A 19,172-nucleotide genomic window follows, 5' to 3' on the forward strand; every position below is an offset into this window, starting at 1 on the left:
CCACAGGATGTTATCTTGCTCATAAGCACCATAACGTAATGTTTTTTACTGGACACAAAATCCGCTGCATGCATCGCAGAAGTGCGGCACCAGAACAGCCTCATTCAAATCTGACTGCGATCAACCTGTGACCAAAAACGAACGCAGTACGACACACAAAAAAAAACCAATAAGCTGGGGATCCAAGGGATGGAGGTTCGATTCCCTGGTAGACAAGGTTTATTAATTTATTTTTTAAATATCGATTCAATATGGTGATTGGGCATCCGGTCTCGACCAATCAGAGCCGCCGCAAAAGCGGGACAGATTTTGTTCACAACGATGAGGCATTAAACCTTAAAAATAAAAAGTAACAGCAAAGCCGCGTGACAGAAAGGCATCCGAATTACAACTTACAAGCTAGGAAGGAACGTACACTGAAAAAAAAAAAAATCAGCGGGCAAATGCTGAAAGCAGATAAGTAGGGGAATTGTAAGCAAACAAAACTGGCGAGTTCGTCTTCAGCACGTGGTTTACGCTTTCTAGGTGTGGGCGATGACTCGGGATATTAGGTGTAAGTAGATGTTGCCGAAAACCTTTGAAATGTTTTGTTTTTTCAATAGCCGCCGGCATGCGACATTATACTGTGATTGTAGTGCAATGACTGATCTTGTGAACACTTCCTTTGTAGCACGAGATGAGAGCTTAGTCTGGAATGACGACTGCAGGCAAGCACAACTGCTTCTGCATTATTCCGGACTTTACCAGTATGCCTTGGCCGAGTTTTCTCGATGTTCCTGAGCTAACTTTAAATAGACCACTTCCGAATGCAAAGGGCCTTCATAGTTCGACGAGCGCGACTGATTCACCTCCTATCTTACGATGTGAATGTGATCAACGAGAAAACGTACTGATTTCGCGGTGCATGGATGGCGCAACAGAATACCGGCAACTTCGAGCAGCAGCACAAAAAGTCGTGCAACACAATGTGACACCTGCATTAAAAGGTTGTGGTGCATTAAACACAACCATACTAGTAAAATACAACCACGAATTCATGCCCGTCTGCTCTGCCGCTTCATCTGAAGCCTGGCAAACGATGACATCGTTGATTTTGGCAGCATATCGCCCCCACCCCAAATAGATGGCGTTAATATTTGCAGCACCTCTCTCATTGATCTCCATCTAACACACATCGAACGAATCAAGTTTGAATGCACTCACCTTTACTCATGATCAACGCCTATCAACACTGTAGCGGTGCGACCAGCTGGGGAAACTAATCCGAGGTAAGTGTCCAAGACCGTCCCTCGGCGTCGACAAGCCGCCGCACACACAAGCTACGGTTGCTACGGTACTCACCAACTTGCGCTCACCGTGCACGTGTTTTGTTTCTTTTCATGCATAGTTTCAAGCCATCAAGCCTCTAGCTGGATTGGATTGGCCACCGGCACTACATGTTGCCAACGCAGCTCCGATTTTTCGCCAAATCTTTCCCGTCTAATCGGGCATTTTGGCACAGCATGGCGCAATTTTAACAAATTTCACACTTTTGGCGCAGCTTGGCGCAGAAATATGCAGCTGTATCAAAATGGCGCAACTGTTGCACCCCTGCGACAACGAACAAGCTGGCTGGAGTTTGCAGTGCCGTCCGAAACAGGAACAAGGCTGAAGACAACCGTGTCAAGGGCAGTGGCACAGTGGTGCACAGAATAAAAAACAGTTTCACTGAATTCTATACTGGAGTGGTTTACGGTGTCCCCCTCTAGTGTGGAAAAAAGATACGTAGGCCAGACTGGCCGGCGTACAATTGAGCGGATGGCCGAGCATCGAAGATCATTAGAAGGTGCGGCTTCATCTAATCTCGCCTTACACTGCAAAAAATGTAAAGGCTGCTTTCCACATTTGAACAGGGCAGGCGTCTTATTCAAACACAAAGATCAGACATGCAGAGAGGTATAAAGGTATGCACCTTTATAAGAAGGAAGAGGGCACGTGCGTCGCATCACCATCTGGCGGCCTGCTCGATCGGGAGATAGAATTTTTGCGCAAATATTTCAGTGTGAGTCGGCAATATGGAGGGTTGGCTTGATTTTTTATCATCTGACCTTTCTGTTTTTTCTTTGGCGCTATAGTGCGATTATGATATGACAGTGGCTCCGTAGCATGTGAAAAAGAAGACTGCGATATTGGTTTCGTTTTTGTTCTGTTAGTATTTTGTTAAGGCACGGGCTATGAAATAGCATATATAGGCACCTTTCTGTGAATAAAAATCAGTTAGTCTGCGCCTGTGTCGTGTATTTTCTCCGCTGTGTCCTCGTTTCTTCATGCAGTTTAAACCATGAATCCCCACCAACTCACCTAGTTCTCCATCCTTATTAGTTTTAAATGCATTTATTTTTTTTTGTTTCAGATGACGTCCATGGAAACATACGCCTACAGCCAGTGCTGTCAGAAGATCCACTCGTTGGCTGCCCTTTTCCACCACCTTGCACACGGCATGGCACTGAGTGCAACTTTCAGGGTTATGTGAAGACATTAAGGCTGTGCAGTTCCTTCCGGAAACATGTCAGCCGGTGCCACCAGCATCTGTTGCAATCACATCCCCAAAAACGTGTTCTTTCGAGCAGATCTTGATGATTCCCAGGGTTTGTTGCCGCCTTGTCGAGAGGAACCCATGCCTTCCTCCTGCCAAGCAAGCCCTCACATGCAAAAGGATGTAAGTGCATCCAATGAACATGACGCACCTGATAACATCCCAGTCAGCAAAGCTCCGGTGCCGGTTCATCTGCTCGTGACCAGTCTGCAGTGCATTTGGCATCTCCTGCTCAAGTGGCAGGAGGGCAGGCAGCTACCTGAGAGTACCGTTGATGAGGTTGCAAGAGACATCGTCAATTTTATCACCGAATTCATTCCAGATTCGAATGCTTCAATTGACATGTCACAGGTTGAAAAATTCACCACGAAAACTGGCAGAGAAAACTATTGGAATAACTTGTTTCCTTTTAAGCCTTCCCGGTCTGTGTCCTTAACAGAGGGAGATTTAAGTGAGGAATATAAGAATGCTGCTCTTCTTGGCATCATCACAGCTGTAGGAAAGGTTCAGAAACTTTTTGAGGAAAAAAAAAGCAGACAACCCTCCTGCAAGATGTTTGAAGGCAGTTGCTACTAGAAACAGCACATTTAAAAACACCGAAAATGAAAAGACATTGGCTATACAGTGGTATTTCGATGAATTTGAAATTTGTAACCCTCTTGGAAGCAAACGTGGTGACACAAGCTCTTGGCTGGCTATTTAACCTTTTTCAATTTCTTACCAAACTCTCGCTCCGAGCTAAAGGACAACTGTCTTGTCGTGCTAGTGAAATCTGCAGCTGTTGCAAAGTTTGGCCTGCATGAGATAATGCAGCCAATGCTAGCAGATCTACATCTGGAAACGAGTGGTGTAGACATCATCTGAGATGTGGTGAAAGGCTCCCTTCTCTTTGTGAGCTCTGACAGCCTCTCTAGCCACCAAATGAGTGGTTTTCGCGAATGCTTCTCTTCAGGCCTTATGTGCCGGTCTAGCTAAGCAGACCCGTCGGTATTAAATCACGAATAGCATGAAGATTAATTCACTTTACGAACAAGAGATGCATGCCCAGCATGTACATCTAACAAAAACCGGCACAAGGCTGTCAAACGTCTGTAGAATCACCGGTGAAAGCTGTTTCACCACACTGCATTCATTTGAAGTCGCTAGAGGTTTCCCACCCGATGTCATGTATGACAGGTTCTGAAGCATGTCATCCAACAAATCATCTGCAGTCATTTGATACTCTTGACGAGTTGAACCGATGGCTTGAGTCATTCCCTTTGGACGGAGAAGACACAGCTTTCCCATCAAGCAATATTTGGCAGCGCATCAATAAAAGGTTCTGCTTGAGACAGCCTATGTTTCTTCCATATTTTTGCTTTCTTTGTTGGTAACTGAGTCCCCAAGGAAAATGCAGCATACAATTATTACCTTTTAAGGTCTTTGGAACACAGAACCTCTCCAGAACCAGAAGGGGCCCGTGAAAGCCACTTTTATCGAAACCTCCAGCCATGTTTCCGTGAACAGCAGCATCGTTCCTCACGTTATGCTCCTGTTTTGTTTTTTTCTTTAGGCACCCACTAAGTCAACCCTCATGTTACAACCGTGGTCGCGTTACATTTGAGCAAATGTGGTGTAAATGGAGCAGTTGTCCCAAACTTTTATTAACATTCTCATCATTTCTTTCAGTCTCAAAAGCCAAACTCTGAGAAGGAATGGCGCTCTACTCTGTGCTGGATGGTGTAAGAGAACAAACAGACGGATCTCTCAACTGCATCCATCTGCTGACAATGCAAGATTTGTACAACATAATGAGGGACTATAAGATCGGCCACCCAGAGCACCTTCATTCGGATGACTACACCAATGCTCGCCTGTGGTTGGACAATATGGAAAAGAAAGAAGACAACCCTGTCCTCTTTTTCATGCACCAGAATGTTGATGACGTCCCCGATGCCTTGGACTGGCAAGAAGCTGACCTACTTGATGCGTCTGATTTCATGATGGTGCTTATGACGGAGCCACAGCAGCAGTTCCTGAGAAACATTATACCAGACCCTATCTGCATAGAAGGAACACATGATAGAACCGGTAAGGACTAGAAATTCTTTGTAAGTATGAGTAGAGAGCAAGACACTGTCTACGTACGTACTTGGAACATGGGCTAAAAAGAGAAGGCCACGCGTAATATTCTACAGTGTTGCAAAATAAAAACAAATGCATAAAGATGGGCAGGTGGCCACTAAAACAAATGAAATGAAAATTATAAAGAGAGTGTTTGTCCAACAAATCAGAGTTCATTTTTTCAACGATGGGATTTGATATATATGTGAATTCAATGTATAATAACGAAAGAATTTTACGAGGGAATTCATAAAAACATTATGCTTCCACGCAAGAAGTTTGCCCAAAATTGTGTATTTCAGCAAGACAAGTGACCCGAGTACTCCTCTAGACTTGTTCGAATTGCAAACCTTACGAAGTTGCTGCCAGATGAGCTCAGTCCAATTGAAACTCTGTGACAGGAGTTGGTGAGCCCTCTAAAAAACAGCTTTGGCATTGTCAGCTAGTGGCTGAAACAAAGGACTCCCCTTCGAAATATTGATATTGACTGTATTAAGTTTTTGTGCAAAGCCAATCTTGTGATCACTGGCCTTGCTGGTCCACATATTTTCGATAATAGCTGCATGCTGCCATCATCCCGAGTCCAGATTAATGAATCTATATAGTGCAGTGGAGTTAGCACATGGCATGAGATAAAGCAACGTTTTGGGCCAGAGAAGGGTGGGAAATTAAATGCTGTGAGAGAAACGTTGCAACTGCTGTCTTTTTACACGTATTAACACAATATCGTTAAAATCCGTTTGGCTGAAAACCCGGCCTCGTCTTGACTGAAAAAGTCCTGATTGGTCAGGAGGGTAGCGAAGCAGAGAAAGCAGTTTCGCTGGAAAGAAATAAGGTGGTCAAGTGTTCGAACCACTGTGCACTAAGGAACGTTCATTCAAGGGGATAAACGAAAGCCTTCTATGACCATCTCACAACACAGTAGGTGAATTGCAGTACAGGAACACTTAATTAGGGTAACTAATTAGAGTAAATGACTAATATGAATGATCTGTAATAAAGCAATATGTGATGGGAACGAGTGCGTCGATGCTTGCAAAAAAATGCGCCATGCACCATAGGATACCAAGGCACCATAGGGACCTCTTAACGCTATTGTATCACGCTCTTAAGGGGTTCCACGTTCTCTGCAGCGCACCACAGAGGAAGAACTCAGTGAGAACAGGAAAACAATAAGAAAGCGCTTGTGCGAGCACAGATGTACTCATAGTGATAAACGAAAAGCGGCAACTTTCTTTTTGGGCACAATTTAGAACGTGACTATACTAGGTGGCATTCTGTCAGGGCCCTACAGTAGGTGCACAGTGCAATGTGTTCTATAAAACTACCTGTCAAATAATAATAGTATAACTATCATTACACCTGCTCTGAAAGGAAAACTGACTTCATCGTTACTCTATTCCACAGGCTCTTACTTCCAACTCGTCATGTGTATCAATGAATTCGGGGCAAGGTGTCTAGTCTATTTCTGCGCAACTAACCCCGTCGACCGAAAAGCGATGAAGAAAAGCTCACGTATTCATGAGGGACGACGCACCTGCCTTCTATAACACTTGGAGAGCTGCCTGCTATGTGCCTGGCACATTCATAAGAACTGGAGGGTAGCCGTCAAGAAGCACATCGAAAGGAAGTGAGCTGCAAGTGTTCATGTGCAAAATCAGACAAATAAGTAGGACAAGTGTCAAATGCAAACATTAGAAAATCTGACGCAAATCGCTGACAACAGTGTTAACTTAAATACAAAACGAGCACCTTGTGATTACAGAAATGACCTGTAACTGGCTCTCTATGAGCTAGCTGTGATATTATAAAAATAGGCAGCAGCCAGTGATATGTGCATCAGCTAAGGAAACCCTGGAACAGGCAAGAGAACGGCAGTTCTGCTAGTAGCCTGTCAGGGAATTTTGAATTCACAGACAGGAGGATTCAAGCTGCCCACTAGCAGAGCTACATAACGCAGCGGAATCCTTGCCATTGATCATATTCTATGTTCAGGTAACATATTCAGCCATATTACAGGCAACATGGTTAGGCATAGGTGTTGCACCATTTACCCTGCCAAAAGTCGCCGCTATGTTTTGGCACCATTGGCCAGAAACAATACTTTGTTGAGCAGATGAAAACGTCAAATATTAGGACTTCCACAATCTCCTCAGTCGTTCAGACATCACAGTGTCCTTACTATGTGTACAAAGAATGAAATTTCATGCTTGATATGTGTTGAAGGGCCATTTAAGGAGGTGAAAAACCCTATTCAACTTAAACGACACTTGGGCACAGTCTCTTGACATTCTATTCAAGCACGCACAAAGTTGCAAGAGTTTCTGTGCTGCTTCTTGGAAAACACTAGATGAAGCACTTTGCTTTTCCTTTTCCTTGCACCGGCAATTTCCAGGTACTACACACAAACAGTGATGCAAGCACCAACCGAAGAAGACTGAAAGGCTCCTGGATGCTTTCATGATGTGGTGCGACCAAGAAGCAGACACTACCAATGGCCTTGAAAGGTTTAATTTCAGGGGTCATTATGGAGAGTGTCCATAAGTCTGGACAGCATACTTCCCGACAACGGCTAGGACAAACACGAACATGAGGCTCAAGGCACTCCACAGTCCTCAATTGTGTCCGCCTTGATGGGAAGCAAAACAGCAGAATCGACAGTTTTGTTTCTGTTCTGTTTATACTACTCTAGGCAAAATTTTCAACCGCCTTTTAAAGTTTGCATGGAATAAGGAGAGCAAATTCGAAAAGGAAACACGACAGCAGGGCAAAATTGGGCAATTCATTCCCCCAATCCATCTGACAAACCACAAAACACAAACGTCTTAAAAACGCCTTTCAACAGTTTGAAACATCTACCAACGTCTTACGCTAGATTGATACATTTTAGGAACCCCTCAAACTAGAAGTTTGACAAGAAAAATTTTACACAAGTCTCTCACATGACGATTTTTCGGAGTTGCTTCAGAGACGTCCCTATAAAGATGTTTTGTTCAGAAATGTCAGTGAATACGTTTGAGTCAGAATAATGTGAAGGAAACACCTTTGCATGTCCAGTTAGGTACTTCAAAAAGCATTTTTGATTCACGTTCTATTCCGGTCATTCCGTTAAAGTATATACTGCCGCAGATTACAACACCGCTTCAGTGCGGAAACTCTAAATTGACTGCAATTCTTAACCGCCTGGGGTGCGATACATATTGAAATGATTGCGCGCGGCCGTTAGGGCAACAGAAATGTCCGTAAAACAGTCACTGGAGGTGTCCTTCTTCCAGGCCTGCTCCATCTCGCAATTACGTTCACAGTGAAGCGGAAGATGCGCGAGCGTCAGCGAGGAAACGACTTCTGCAAATCTCTCATTCTCACAAGCCAACATCACAAGTCTGAAAGCCGTCGCCTCGTGCTCACAGCTTTCACTCTGTGTACTAGTGTGATGAAGTACAGCATTCACTTATACAGACGGCGTGTCTTCCGGAGTCCAGACATCAATAGCCAAGGTAGCTGCAATGATGCATTAAGTTCGTTTACCTCCATTCATCACCAAACTAGCCGAACAGCAAGTGACAGCTATGTCCTGACTTGGCGGCATATGGGCTGCTTAATCTTAGCATTTGTTTACAGCTACAAATTCTCATTCAGACATTGTAAGTTAATATTCTTACTCCTAATGTGTTTAAAATTTCTAAAAAAAGAAGGATGTTTATTTTTGGTCAAGTTTGACCCCTTTTTTTTAAAAAAAATTTTGTCATTTGCCCGCAAGGCACTGCTGCCGTCGCGCTGTCAGTTTTTGGAGGTTTGGCTGGTTGACACAGAACCAGTGCATGGCGGAATCTGAAACCACCGGTATTTTGCCCGCCTTTGTTCTTTTTTATTCGAGATATTTACCATTAGGCATAATGTAAAAGGGAAAGAAAGTTATAAGAAGGAGCGTAAACAAGCCTCGCCTTTGTTTCTTTGTCCCCTGCAAAAATTTTTTTTTCATTGCTTGCCATCGTGGAACTGCGAAACTATGACAATGGAAAGGAAGAATAAAGCCCTCCAATGCTGGGACACTGCTAAAAACACCGCTTTAGACTGTGATAGTAAGTTGTGCTGTAGATTCGTACTTCCACTTTGGAACTGCGGAGAGCATGAAGGGCATCATGTGTAAATTTTGTAACAGAGCATTACAACCCCAGAACACTGAGCTAATGTTCTTTGTTGACGGCCGTCCATTTGTAAAAGGCTTCCAGAGTCAGTTGTGGCCGATTCTTGCAAGAGCGGACAACATCCTGGGCACTGATTTTTTTCTTGTTGGGTGCAGCTGTCACGGCTACGAAAAACCTGCACCTTTAAATTATGCCCTACTTGCACTTTTCAATGAGTAGTCAAAGTTGGCAAAACATTATTTTCAATAACTATTAAGAGATTTGTGTGTGATGCATCAGCCCATGCTTTCATTTTAGCCAAGCTTCACTCCGGGTATTACGGACGTGCAAAATGCAAGCAGAAACGGGAGTATGTAAATGGGAGTATGGTGTTCCCAGAGGCGCAGGCGCCATTGCGTACTGCCACTGACTCTGCCCAGAAATCCCAGGAAGAAAACACCATGTTACGGATACTACCCCTCTCTGTGCACTGCCAATTGGTGTGTGTTTGTGTTTGTGTTTTGTTTTGTTTTATGGCGCATAAGCGACTAAGGCTATCATGCGCCAAGCTCAGGGTATAAAATTGTTTTATATAGGATGTTGTACAAAAGTCTAAATGAACGGCGGTGTAAAGGGCCTAAAAAGTTAATTCCTGCAACCTAGTAAAAATATGAGAAAATTGTAGAAGTGACTGATGGTAAAAGCTTTAAATAGGGTCGGTAACCTCAGCAGCCATCCTTGGCTGGACAAGGATCTCGAGGTTCCCACCCGATGGAATAGGGACCTCAGCCATCTTCTCAGGAATGAGACAGTGGCTGAGGTGTTTCAAAAACAAGTAAGGCAAGATGAGGTATGTCAATAAATTGTAAAGCACGGGGTTAAATGCATGTTTCTAGAATTTATGTGTTAGAGTTGTTGTAACCTATAGTTTGTTTAGAATATTTGCTTCTTGTAAAAAGTTAAATGTGCAAGACAAGTCGACAAGTGCATTCTCTCCCAAAACCAGTGATGGATGAAAAGGGATTTGTTCATTGTAAAACCGTGTGAAATGTTTCTTCCTCAGTGTTTCGAGCTTTCGACATGAGTATAGCAAATGGTTCACGGTGAGGTCGTCTCCGCATGCATCACATATAGGTTTGTCTTGTTTTGTTAGTATGAAGTTGTGTGTGAGGTGTGTGTGTCCTATGCGAAGACGGCATAAAATGACTTCCTTAATGCGTTCCTGGTGAGTACATGTTTCCCATTCGCCCAACACAGGCTTAACCAAGTGGAGTTTATTATTTATTGTATTATTCCATGTTGCCTGCCATTTATCCCTTAGTTTAAAATGTACTAATTTCATGTAATCCTTAAACGGTAAATCTACTTTCTCGATTTGTTTGTTCCGGGCTTGAGCTGCGCATACGTCTGCTCTTTCATTTCCTTTTATACCGACGTGGCTAGGGACCCAACAGAATTTGACGTTTAGTCCGTGGGCAGTGGCTGTTATTATGTTATATATGATGTCGCCGAGTAGTGGCGTGACTGCATTTCTGATGTGAAGCGCTGTGAGTACACTGAGCGAATCTGTGAAAATAACGCTGTTGCTTATGTTCTCATTTACTATTTTCTCTACCGCAACCCAGATGGCATAACATTCAGCAGTGAAGATGGATGCATACTGCGGAAGTCTTATTATTTTTTCCCATCTTCCTTGTACTACGGCACTTCCAACACAATCGGCTGTTTTTGAACCGTCAGTATAAAAAGTTTCAAAGCCACTGTACCTTTCCTCGAGTGCGAGGAATTCTTGGATGATGTGTTGTGAGGGAGTTTGTGTTTTTCGGAACTGTGTAAGCGTGAGATCGCAGTCGGTGTGAAAATTATTCCATGGGGCAAGTGGGTCCCGTCTTTGAGCCATGTTAGGTAATGTGTCAGCTATGCCAAGATTCTGGCATATCTCTTCGAACCTTAAAAACAGAGGCCTGATAGCTTGTGGTTTGTTCCTGAATATTATTCTAGAAGGGCACTTTGTTACGATGGAATAACAGATGTGTTTTGGCAAGGATCTCACTTTGAAAACATATGTACATGTAAGGGCGTTTCTTCTGACTTCTAGTGGGGGTTCATTTGTCTCGACGTAGAGACTGGTTATGGGCGATGTTCTGTAAGCGCCGCATGAAAGGCGAAGGCCTGAGTTATGCGTAGGGTCTAGTTTCTTCAGATAAGATGGCCGTGCTGATCCGTACACTACGCATCCGTAGTCTAAGATGGAACGTGTCAAGGAGCGATAGATGTGTAGGAGGCATGCTCTATCAGACCCCCAGTGTTTTCGAGACAGTACTTTCATTATGTTAAGTGATTTAGTGGCTTTCTTTTTTAGGTTATTTATGTGGGGTAGGAATGTAAGTTTTCTGTCAAATGTTACGCCCAAAAATTTATGCTCCTTTTTAATAGGCAGCACTGTTTCATTTAAGTGGAGTGTGGGGTCGGTCTGTAAGCCTCTCTTCAGTGAAAAAAGAACGGCGACTGTTTTTTGAGGGGAAAACTTGAAACCATTTTTTTCAGCCCAAATTGCCAGTTTGTTTAACGTCAGCTGTATTTGTCGTTCACATGTTGAGAGGTTCGTGGAGGTGTACGCTATTTGGAGATCATCAACGTATGTAGAATACATAATAGACTTTGGCATTATTTTCGCAAGAGAATTCATTTTCACAATAAAGAGAGTTGTACTCAGAATACACCCCTGGGGCACTCCATTTTCTTGACTAAAATTTTTCGAGAGTGTTGAGCCAAGGCGGACTTGGAATGAACGGTCAGAGAGGAAATCCTTTATGCAGTTTAGCATCCTGCCGCAGATGCCTAGATCTGCAAGGTCACGAAGAATACCGAACCTCCATGTGGTGTCGTAAGCTTTTTCCATGTCGAAAAAAACTGCCAGGCAGTGTTGTCCGTGAATAAACGCCTCTCGTACTGTATTTTCAAGGCGGACTAGATGATCGGCCGTTGAGCACGCTTTCCTAAAACCGCATTGATGTATATCAAGCAGTGTACGGGATTCAAGGACGAACATTAACCGGATATTAAGAACACTTTCAAAAGTTTTGGCAAGACAACTTGTGAGCGCTATGGGTCTATAACTACCGGGGGAACTTGGTGGCTTTCCGGGTTTAAGGAAAGGTACAATTACTGCTTTCTTCCATTCCTCAGGTAGCTTCCCGGAGACCCATATTTTATTAAAAAACTTTAAAAGTGCTTCTACGGCAGGTTCTGAAAGATGGGCTAACATCTCATAATGGACTTTATCAGGCCCGGGTGCTGTTTGCTTTCCGGTGCAGAGTACTCTATTGATTTCTTCAAACGTTATTAAACTGTTGTATGTCTCATTCAACCTGCTATTCGTGGGAAGTCTTTGTTTTTCAGCAGTGTTTTTGTATTTTAGAAATGAGTCGGTATAGTGGAGGGAACTAGAAACTTGAGAGAAGTGCTCTCCCAAAATGTCTGCCTGTTCTTTGATGTTTGTTTGTCTGTCGGGGTCTGTCAGAAAAGGGATTGTGAAAGCGGAGAAGCACCCATTTAATCTACGCACTTGTTCCCACATTTTTTTCGACGTAATTGAGCTCTTTATTGATGACACAAACTTTTGCCATGATTCTTTTTCAGCTATGCGGCGTATATACCGGGCATTAGCTTTCGCTTTTTTAAAATTTATAAAGTTTTCCTGCGTTGGGTATCGTCGGAAAATCCCCCAGGCTTTATTTTGTTTCTTTTTTGCTTCTCTACATGTTTGTGTGTACCAGGGTTTATGGCCTGGTCGTACCGTTCCCGAAGTCTGAGGAATGGCTAACTGTGCTGCAGCAATAATACATGAGGTAAATATTTCGTTGAGTTCATCTATACTAGAATACTCTGTGGATATTTTATCGAGGCTGGCCTCAGCTCGGAAAAGTTCCCAGTCGGCTAAATGAAGCTTCCAGCGGCGTGGTTTTGTCAGGGTTACTGATGGTGGTGATGACATGTTAATGATAACTGGTAGGTGGTCGCTTCCATACGGATTGTCTAAAACATCCCAGTTAAAATCATTAAAAATAGAAGGCGAACTAAAAGACAGGTCTAAACAGCTCATTTTTCTAGTGCTGGGACTGCAATACGTTTGTTTCCCTGTATTTAGTAAGCAGACATTGTTGCATAGAATAAAATCTTCTAAAATACGGCCTCTAGTATCTGTTTGTTCGCTGCCCCAATAAGAGGAATGCGCATTAAAATCACCGACTACCAGATACGGCTCTGGTAGCTGTTGTAAAAGTGTTTCTAAGTCATGCAGTGTTACTGATAGATGCGGCTGTAGATATACCGAGCATATGGTGATGGTTTTAAAATGGAGGACGGTGACTGCAACAGCTTCATACTTGGTTTTTATCTTGATTTCACGGGTTGCAACTCCACTCTGCACAATAATAGCAACACCTCCTGAGAGCCTATCAGCTTGCTCTCGGTCGCACCGAAAGACTTGATACTTCTTTAGGATATTCTGGTGTTTGGGACCTAAGTTTGTCTCCTGTAGGCATAAAGCCATAGGGGAAAATGTGTTTAGAAGTTCTTTTATATCAGAATAGTTATTTAATGCTCCACGACAGTTCCAATGTATAAGGAACGCCATGTTGGATGATTTTTGGGAGTGTCGTAAGGAAGTTACAGTAGAGGATTTGGGGGTGCCATTACTGGGCTCTTGTCTTTTCTTTTTCGCTCAAGCGAGCTGCGCCGCCGCTGAAGCGGGGGCGAGTTTGGCGTTGTGTCCATCGCCTCGCTAGAGGCTCTGGAGGTCCGCGGAGAACCCACGGGTGTGCGGTTTGTAGGCCTCTCCCGACTGGGGGAAGCCTTGCGGGCTGCCAACCCGGAGGCCGGCGGGCCCTTCTTCGAAAGTGGCAGAGCAGCTTTCACTGCATCTGCCCGGGGCGCGGATGGCCCTGCCCCAGGCTCACTGCGTGTGGCCTGGACAGGTGCCGAAGCCTGGTGTGATGCCCCGCCCCGTCGCACCACATCGGCGAAATTTGTTCTTGCTGTGAAGAGGAATGTGCCTTGTGTTTGACTGAATCGTTGACGTGCTTCTTTGAAAGTTATGTGTTCTTTTGTTTTGATGGTTATTATTTCCTTTTCTTTTTTCCAGGTCGGACACGACCTCGAGTACGCGGGGTGATCCCCTTCACAGTTAGGGCACTGCGGTGCAGCATTGCAATTTTCAGACTCATGATCGTGTGATGAACATTTAGCACAAGTTTGGCGGCCACGACAACTCTGGGATCCATGGCCAAATCTCTGGCACTTGAAACACCGGCGAGGATTTGGGATGTATGGTCTGACTGCTATTTTCATATAACCTACCTCTATGGTTTCGGGGAGTTGGCTGGACGCAAAAGAGAGAACTAAGTGCTTTGTTGGAATTTCTTTGTCATCTTTTCGGATTTTTATGCGCTGGACATTTGTGACATTCTGGTCTTTGAGACCTTCCAGCATTTCTTCTTCAGTCAGGGTGAGAAAGTCTTGTTCTGAGATGACACCTTTGACAGTGTTGAGGGATCTGTGGGCACTGACGGAAACAGGTATTTCTCCAAAGGTTGCTATGTTTGAGAGCTTGGAAAACTGTGTTTTGTCTTTGATTTGCAGTAGTAGGTCCCCACTGGCTAGCTTCGACACCTTGTAGCCAAGGCCCAGTGATTCTGTCAGAGACTTGGAAACTATGAAAGGAGAGATGATTCTTGCTTGCTTTTCTGTTACCTCACTATGTACAACATGGTATCTGGGGAAGACTTCTTTTTTTTGCAGGAACTGCGCAGTGACATCGGTCCGCCCTCGTTTCTGAGGGCGATCATTTGTTTGAGGAAAGGAATCCATAAAAGAAAATTGTTATTCAGCTGTGGTGGCAGCCACCCACCATCGAGCCCAACACGGGGACGGGACAGGAACTTGCACGCAAGTCCTGCCCACGCCAGCTGTACACCTCAACTATAACCTAATATGACTCAACTCAGGGTAGTTGGTCACACACGGTTAACCCTCGCCGCCAGGAAAAAGAGGAAAAAACGAAGAAAACAGGAGGAGACAGGAGAGTTGTAAGAAAGAGATAGGAAAGTGAAAGATAGAGGGGAGGAAAGGAAAAGGCGACTGCCGATTTCCCCCGGTCGGGTCAGGCCGGAGGTGCCGTCTACAGGAAGCTGGGGCCAAAGTGGTGTGTTGCCTCCGCCGAGGGGCCTTAAAGGTCCAAACGCTCGGCATCGGCTCAACCACCAGGATCCCCTTTTCCCCGGACACGGCGATGCCACGCACGGCTAAGCGCGGATGCTCGGGTCCGTGGTGACACATGCTCACCATCATCCCCCTGCGGGGATGTCCCTGCGGATGCTCGGGTTAACCCCGTGGTGTCGCCACTCACCAACGTCTGCATGCTGCAGACGCCTCCCTGCGGGGATGCAGCGAAATGTTCCCCTAGTATGTCTGCCTGTTCCTCTATGCTTGTTTGTGTGCCGGGTGTTGTTAAAAAAGGAATTGTGAAGGGTGAAAAGTTTCCATTTAATTTGCGAACCTGCTCCCACATTTTTTTAGATGTCATCTGACTGTTAATGGATGAAACATAACTCTGCCATGATGCTTTCTCGGCACCCCGACGGACGTAGCGAGCTTTGGCTCTTGCCTTCTTAAAATTAACGAGATTTTCATGTGTCGGATACCGGCGAAATTTACTCCAAGCTCTGTTTTGTAGTTTTTTTGCTTCCTTGCACTCTTTTGTCCACCATATTTTATGATTTTGTTGCACCACTCCTGACGACTGTGGAATAGCTGTGAGTGCAGCAGTTATGATACAATTAGTGAACTTTTCATTTATCTGGTCGATGGAGAGATTATCTAAAAGTATATTTTCTAAATTTGCCTTTGCTCTAAAAAGTGACCAGTCGGCGAGGTGAAGCTTCCAGCGCCGTGGCCTTGTAGGGATTATTTCCGGTGGGGATGTTAAAGTGATTAGTACAGGGAGGTGATCGCTGCCATATGGGTTGTCAATGACATCCCATTTAAAATCATTAAAAACAGAAGGTGAGCTAAAAGACAAATCTAAAAAGGTCATTTTCCCCGAGGCAGGGGAGCAGTAGGTGGCTTTTCCTGTATTTAAAAGACATACATTGTTTGTGAGGATAAAATCTTCGATTATTTGACCCCTAGAGTCACAGCGCTCACTTCCCCAAAAAGGGGAGTGAGCGTTAAAATCTCCGACTACTTGATATGGTTCTGGAAGTTCATCAATGAGGCCTTGTAGATCGTGGACTGTTACTGTGAGATGTGGAGGAATATATACAGAGCAGATTGTAATTGTTTTGTAGCTGACAATGCTGACTGCAACTGCCTCAAGTTTTGTTTTCAGCCTGATCTCTTGAGCAGGGACGCCGCTTTGTATGACAACCGCGACGCCTCCCGAGAGTCTATTTGCCTGCTCACGATCGCGTCTAAAAGTTTTATAATGCTTCAGGATGTTCATATGTTGTGGACCTAGATTGGTTTCCTGGTGGGTGACACTGACCCTAAAATATTTTTTATGTCATCGTAATTTCTCAATATTCCTCGGCAGTTCCACTGAACTATAAAAGCCATGTTTATGTTTGGGGTATGAACGATTGGGGGTTTACTTATGTTCTGGGGCCGTTATGGTGGCCCTGCTTTTTTTCCGCTCAAGAGAGCTGTTCCGCCGCTGCAAAGCGGGCGGATCGGGAGTTACCTCCATCACCTCACTGGAGGTGCTGGAAGACCGCGGGGAAGCCGCGGATGTGTTGGTGTCAGGCCTCCCCCGACGGGGGGAAGTCCTGCGGGATGTCGACCCATGGGCCGGCACTCCCTGGCTTGGAGTTGGCAGAGCAGCTTTCGCTGTCCCTGCCTGGGGCGTGGGTGGCCCTGCTACAGGCGCAGTAGAACTGGCCGCGGCAGGTGCCGGAGTGCTGTGCGGTGCTACGCCCCTGCGCACCACATCAGCGAAGTTTGGTTTCGCTGTGAAGGAGAATGTGTTGTTAAGTGCAAAACGCCTTCTGGCTTCTTTGAATGAAATGTTTTCTTTGGTCTTAATGGTGATGATTTCTTTTTCCTTTTTCCAGGACGGACACGCCCTGGAGTACGCAGCGTGGTCTCCGTCACAATTAGCGCAGCGTAGAGCTGCGTCGCATTCCTCAGAATGGTGGTCCTTTGACGCGCATTTCGCGCAAGTTTTGCGGTCGCGGCAACTCTGTGATCCGTGGCCAAACCGTTGACAATTAAAGCACCTTCGGGGGTTAGGGATGTAGTGTCTTACATTTACTTTGAGGTATCCAACGTCGATGGTTTCGGGCAATGTGCATGTGTTAAAAGTCAGGACTAGGTGTTTGGTATCTATTTCTTTATTGTCCTTGCGGATTTTGATGCGGTATACATCTATGACATTTTGATCTGAGAGTCCTTCCAGCATTTCTTTCTCTGTGAGATGTAGAAAATCATTTTCTGAGATGACGCCACGGACAGTGTTGAGTGATCGGTGTGCAGTGATGGAGACAGGTGTGTCCCCAATAGACACTATGTTACAGAGTTTGGTGGTTTGGACATTTTCTCGGAGTTCCAGTAATAAATCGCCACTGGTCATTTTTGATACTTTGTAGCCGGGGCCCAAAGCTTCTGTTAAGCATTTCGATACCATGAATGGAGAAAGAATTCTGGCCTGTTTATCTTGAACTTCACTGTGGATGACATGGAATTTGGCAAATGTTGCTTTCTTTTTCGAAAAAAAGTTCTCTGCTTCGTTCCGCACTCTTTTTAGAGAGCGATCAAGTTTGGAAAGGGGGGGAGCCATAAAAAATTGATGTTTTTCGGTCATGGTGCCAGCCACCCACCATGGAGTCCAACAAGGGGACGCGACAGGAACTTGAAAGAAAGTCCTGCCCACGCCAGCTGTACACCTTAACTATAACCTAATATGACTCAACACAGGGTAGTTGGTCACACACGGTTAACCCTCGCCGCCAGGAAAAAGAGGAAAAAACCAAGAAGGGAGGAGGATACAGGAGAGTTGTAAGAAAGGAGATAGGAAAGTGAAAGATGGAGAGGAGAACAGGAAAAGGCGACTGCCGATTTCCCCCGGTCGGGTCAGGCCGGAGGTGCCGTCTACAGGAAGCTGGGGCCAAAGTGGCGTGTTGCCTCCGCCGAGGGGCCTTAAAGGTCCAAACGCTCGGCATCGGCTCAACCACCAGGATCCCCTTTTCCCCGGACACGGCGATGCCACGCACGGCTAAGCGCGGATGCTCGGGTCCGTGGTGACGCATTGTTCACCATCATCCCCCTGTGGGGATGTCCCTGCGGATGCTCGGGTTAACCCCGTGCTGTCGCCACTCACCAACGTCTGCATGCTGCAGACGCCTCCCTGCGGGGAAGAAGGCTTGGATGATTAAATTGAAAATGGGGAAGCAACCGTAAGTGTCGGCTCTTGTGTGCAGCAAGCATTTCAAAGAGGAAGACTTTGTGTACCTGGTTTACAAGGTACTAGGTGAGTCCTCTACCGAGCTTTTCCGGGCTGGTTGTCAGCGATTCTCTTTATAATTATCAGGTTACAAATACAGGAAGCTGGTGTCGGAAGCTATTCCATCCGTCAATCTTCCTGCGCGTCCAAGTGATGCAAGCCAATCGCACCTGGGATTGACAAGGCGGCAGCGTTAGTCATATCTTCTTCTAGCTGTCCTTCGCTCTATTTTTCGTCATTAAATGTTCAGGCGTTTATTTCAACCACGCGAAGTGGCAGAAATTGGCTTCTGCCGCTGCGGTGGCTCAGTGGTTATGGTGCTTGGCTGCTGACCCAAAAGACGCGGGTTCGATCCCGGCCGCGGCGGCTGGAATTTCTTTGGAGGAGAAATTCTAGAGGCCCGTGTACTGTGCGATGTCAGTGCATGTTAAAGAACCACAGGTGGTCGAAATTTCTGGAGCCCTTCACTATGGCGTCTCTCATAGCCTGAGTCGCTTTGGGACGTTAAACCCCATAAACCAAACCAACCAGAAATTGGCTTCTGCGGTAGCCAAACGACTGAGGTGGTTCAGCCGTGGCAATTCTTCTAGTCAAACTACTCACGAAAGAGCTGTTCTCGTGCTCGATCATGCAGGAAGATTTGATATAACATGCAAAGCGCCGTTTACGTGTCTGTAAACTACGCCAGTTCTACCAGGCACCGCATAGATAGATATTTCTCGGGGTGCGGCGTGCGAGTCTTGGGACGAGCCCCGTGGGGCCCTGCCTTGGCTGCGCACCCGATTTGTACTATGCTATGCTTTAAGAGTACCCTCGAATGTGCACCTGGTCAGCGCTATTTTCTTCTGAGAGAATGCCTGGAATGTGT

The 19,172-nt window shown here is 45.4% G+C and overlaps 1 protein-coding gene across 1 annotated transcript; it reads right to left on the reverse strand.

Moving 5' to 3' along the window:
• Window positions 1-10,781: 10,781 nt before the first annotated feature.
• LOC149345867 (uncharacterized) lies at window positions 10,782-15,257 on the reverse strand. The gene has a single exon (XM_089586261.1). The coding sequence runs from the start codon at window positions 14,674-14,676 to the stop codon at window positions 13,477-13,479; it is 1,200 nt and encodes a 399-aa protein (XP_089442387.1). The 5' UTR covers window positions 14,677-15,257; the 3' UTR covers window positions 10,782-13,476.
• Between the last annotated feature and the right edge of the window lie 3,915 nt (window positions 15,258-19,172).

This window comes from Amblyomma mixtum, chromosome 4, assembly GCF_055824585.1.
Source record: "Amblyomma mixtum isolate Tamu chromosome 4, ASM5582458v1, whole genome shotgun sequence".
NCBI classification, from domain to species: Eukaryota; Metazoa; Arthropoda; class Arachnida; order Ixodida; family Ixodidae; genus Amblyomma; species Amblyomma mixtum.

What these genes read in the sequence shown, in the direction of transcription:
- LOC149345867 (XM_089586261.1), bottom strand. Translation starts at nt 14,676, where the DNA reads ATGGATTCCTTTCCTCAAACAAATGATCGCCCTCAGAAACGAGGGCGG.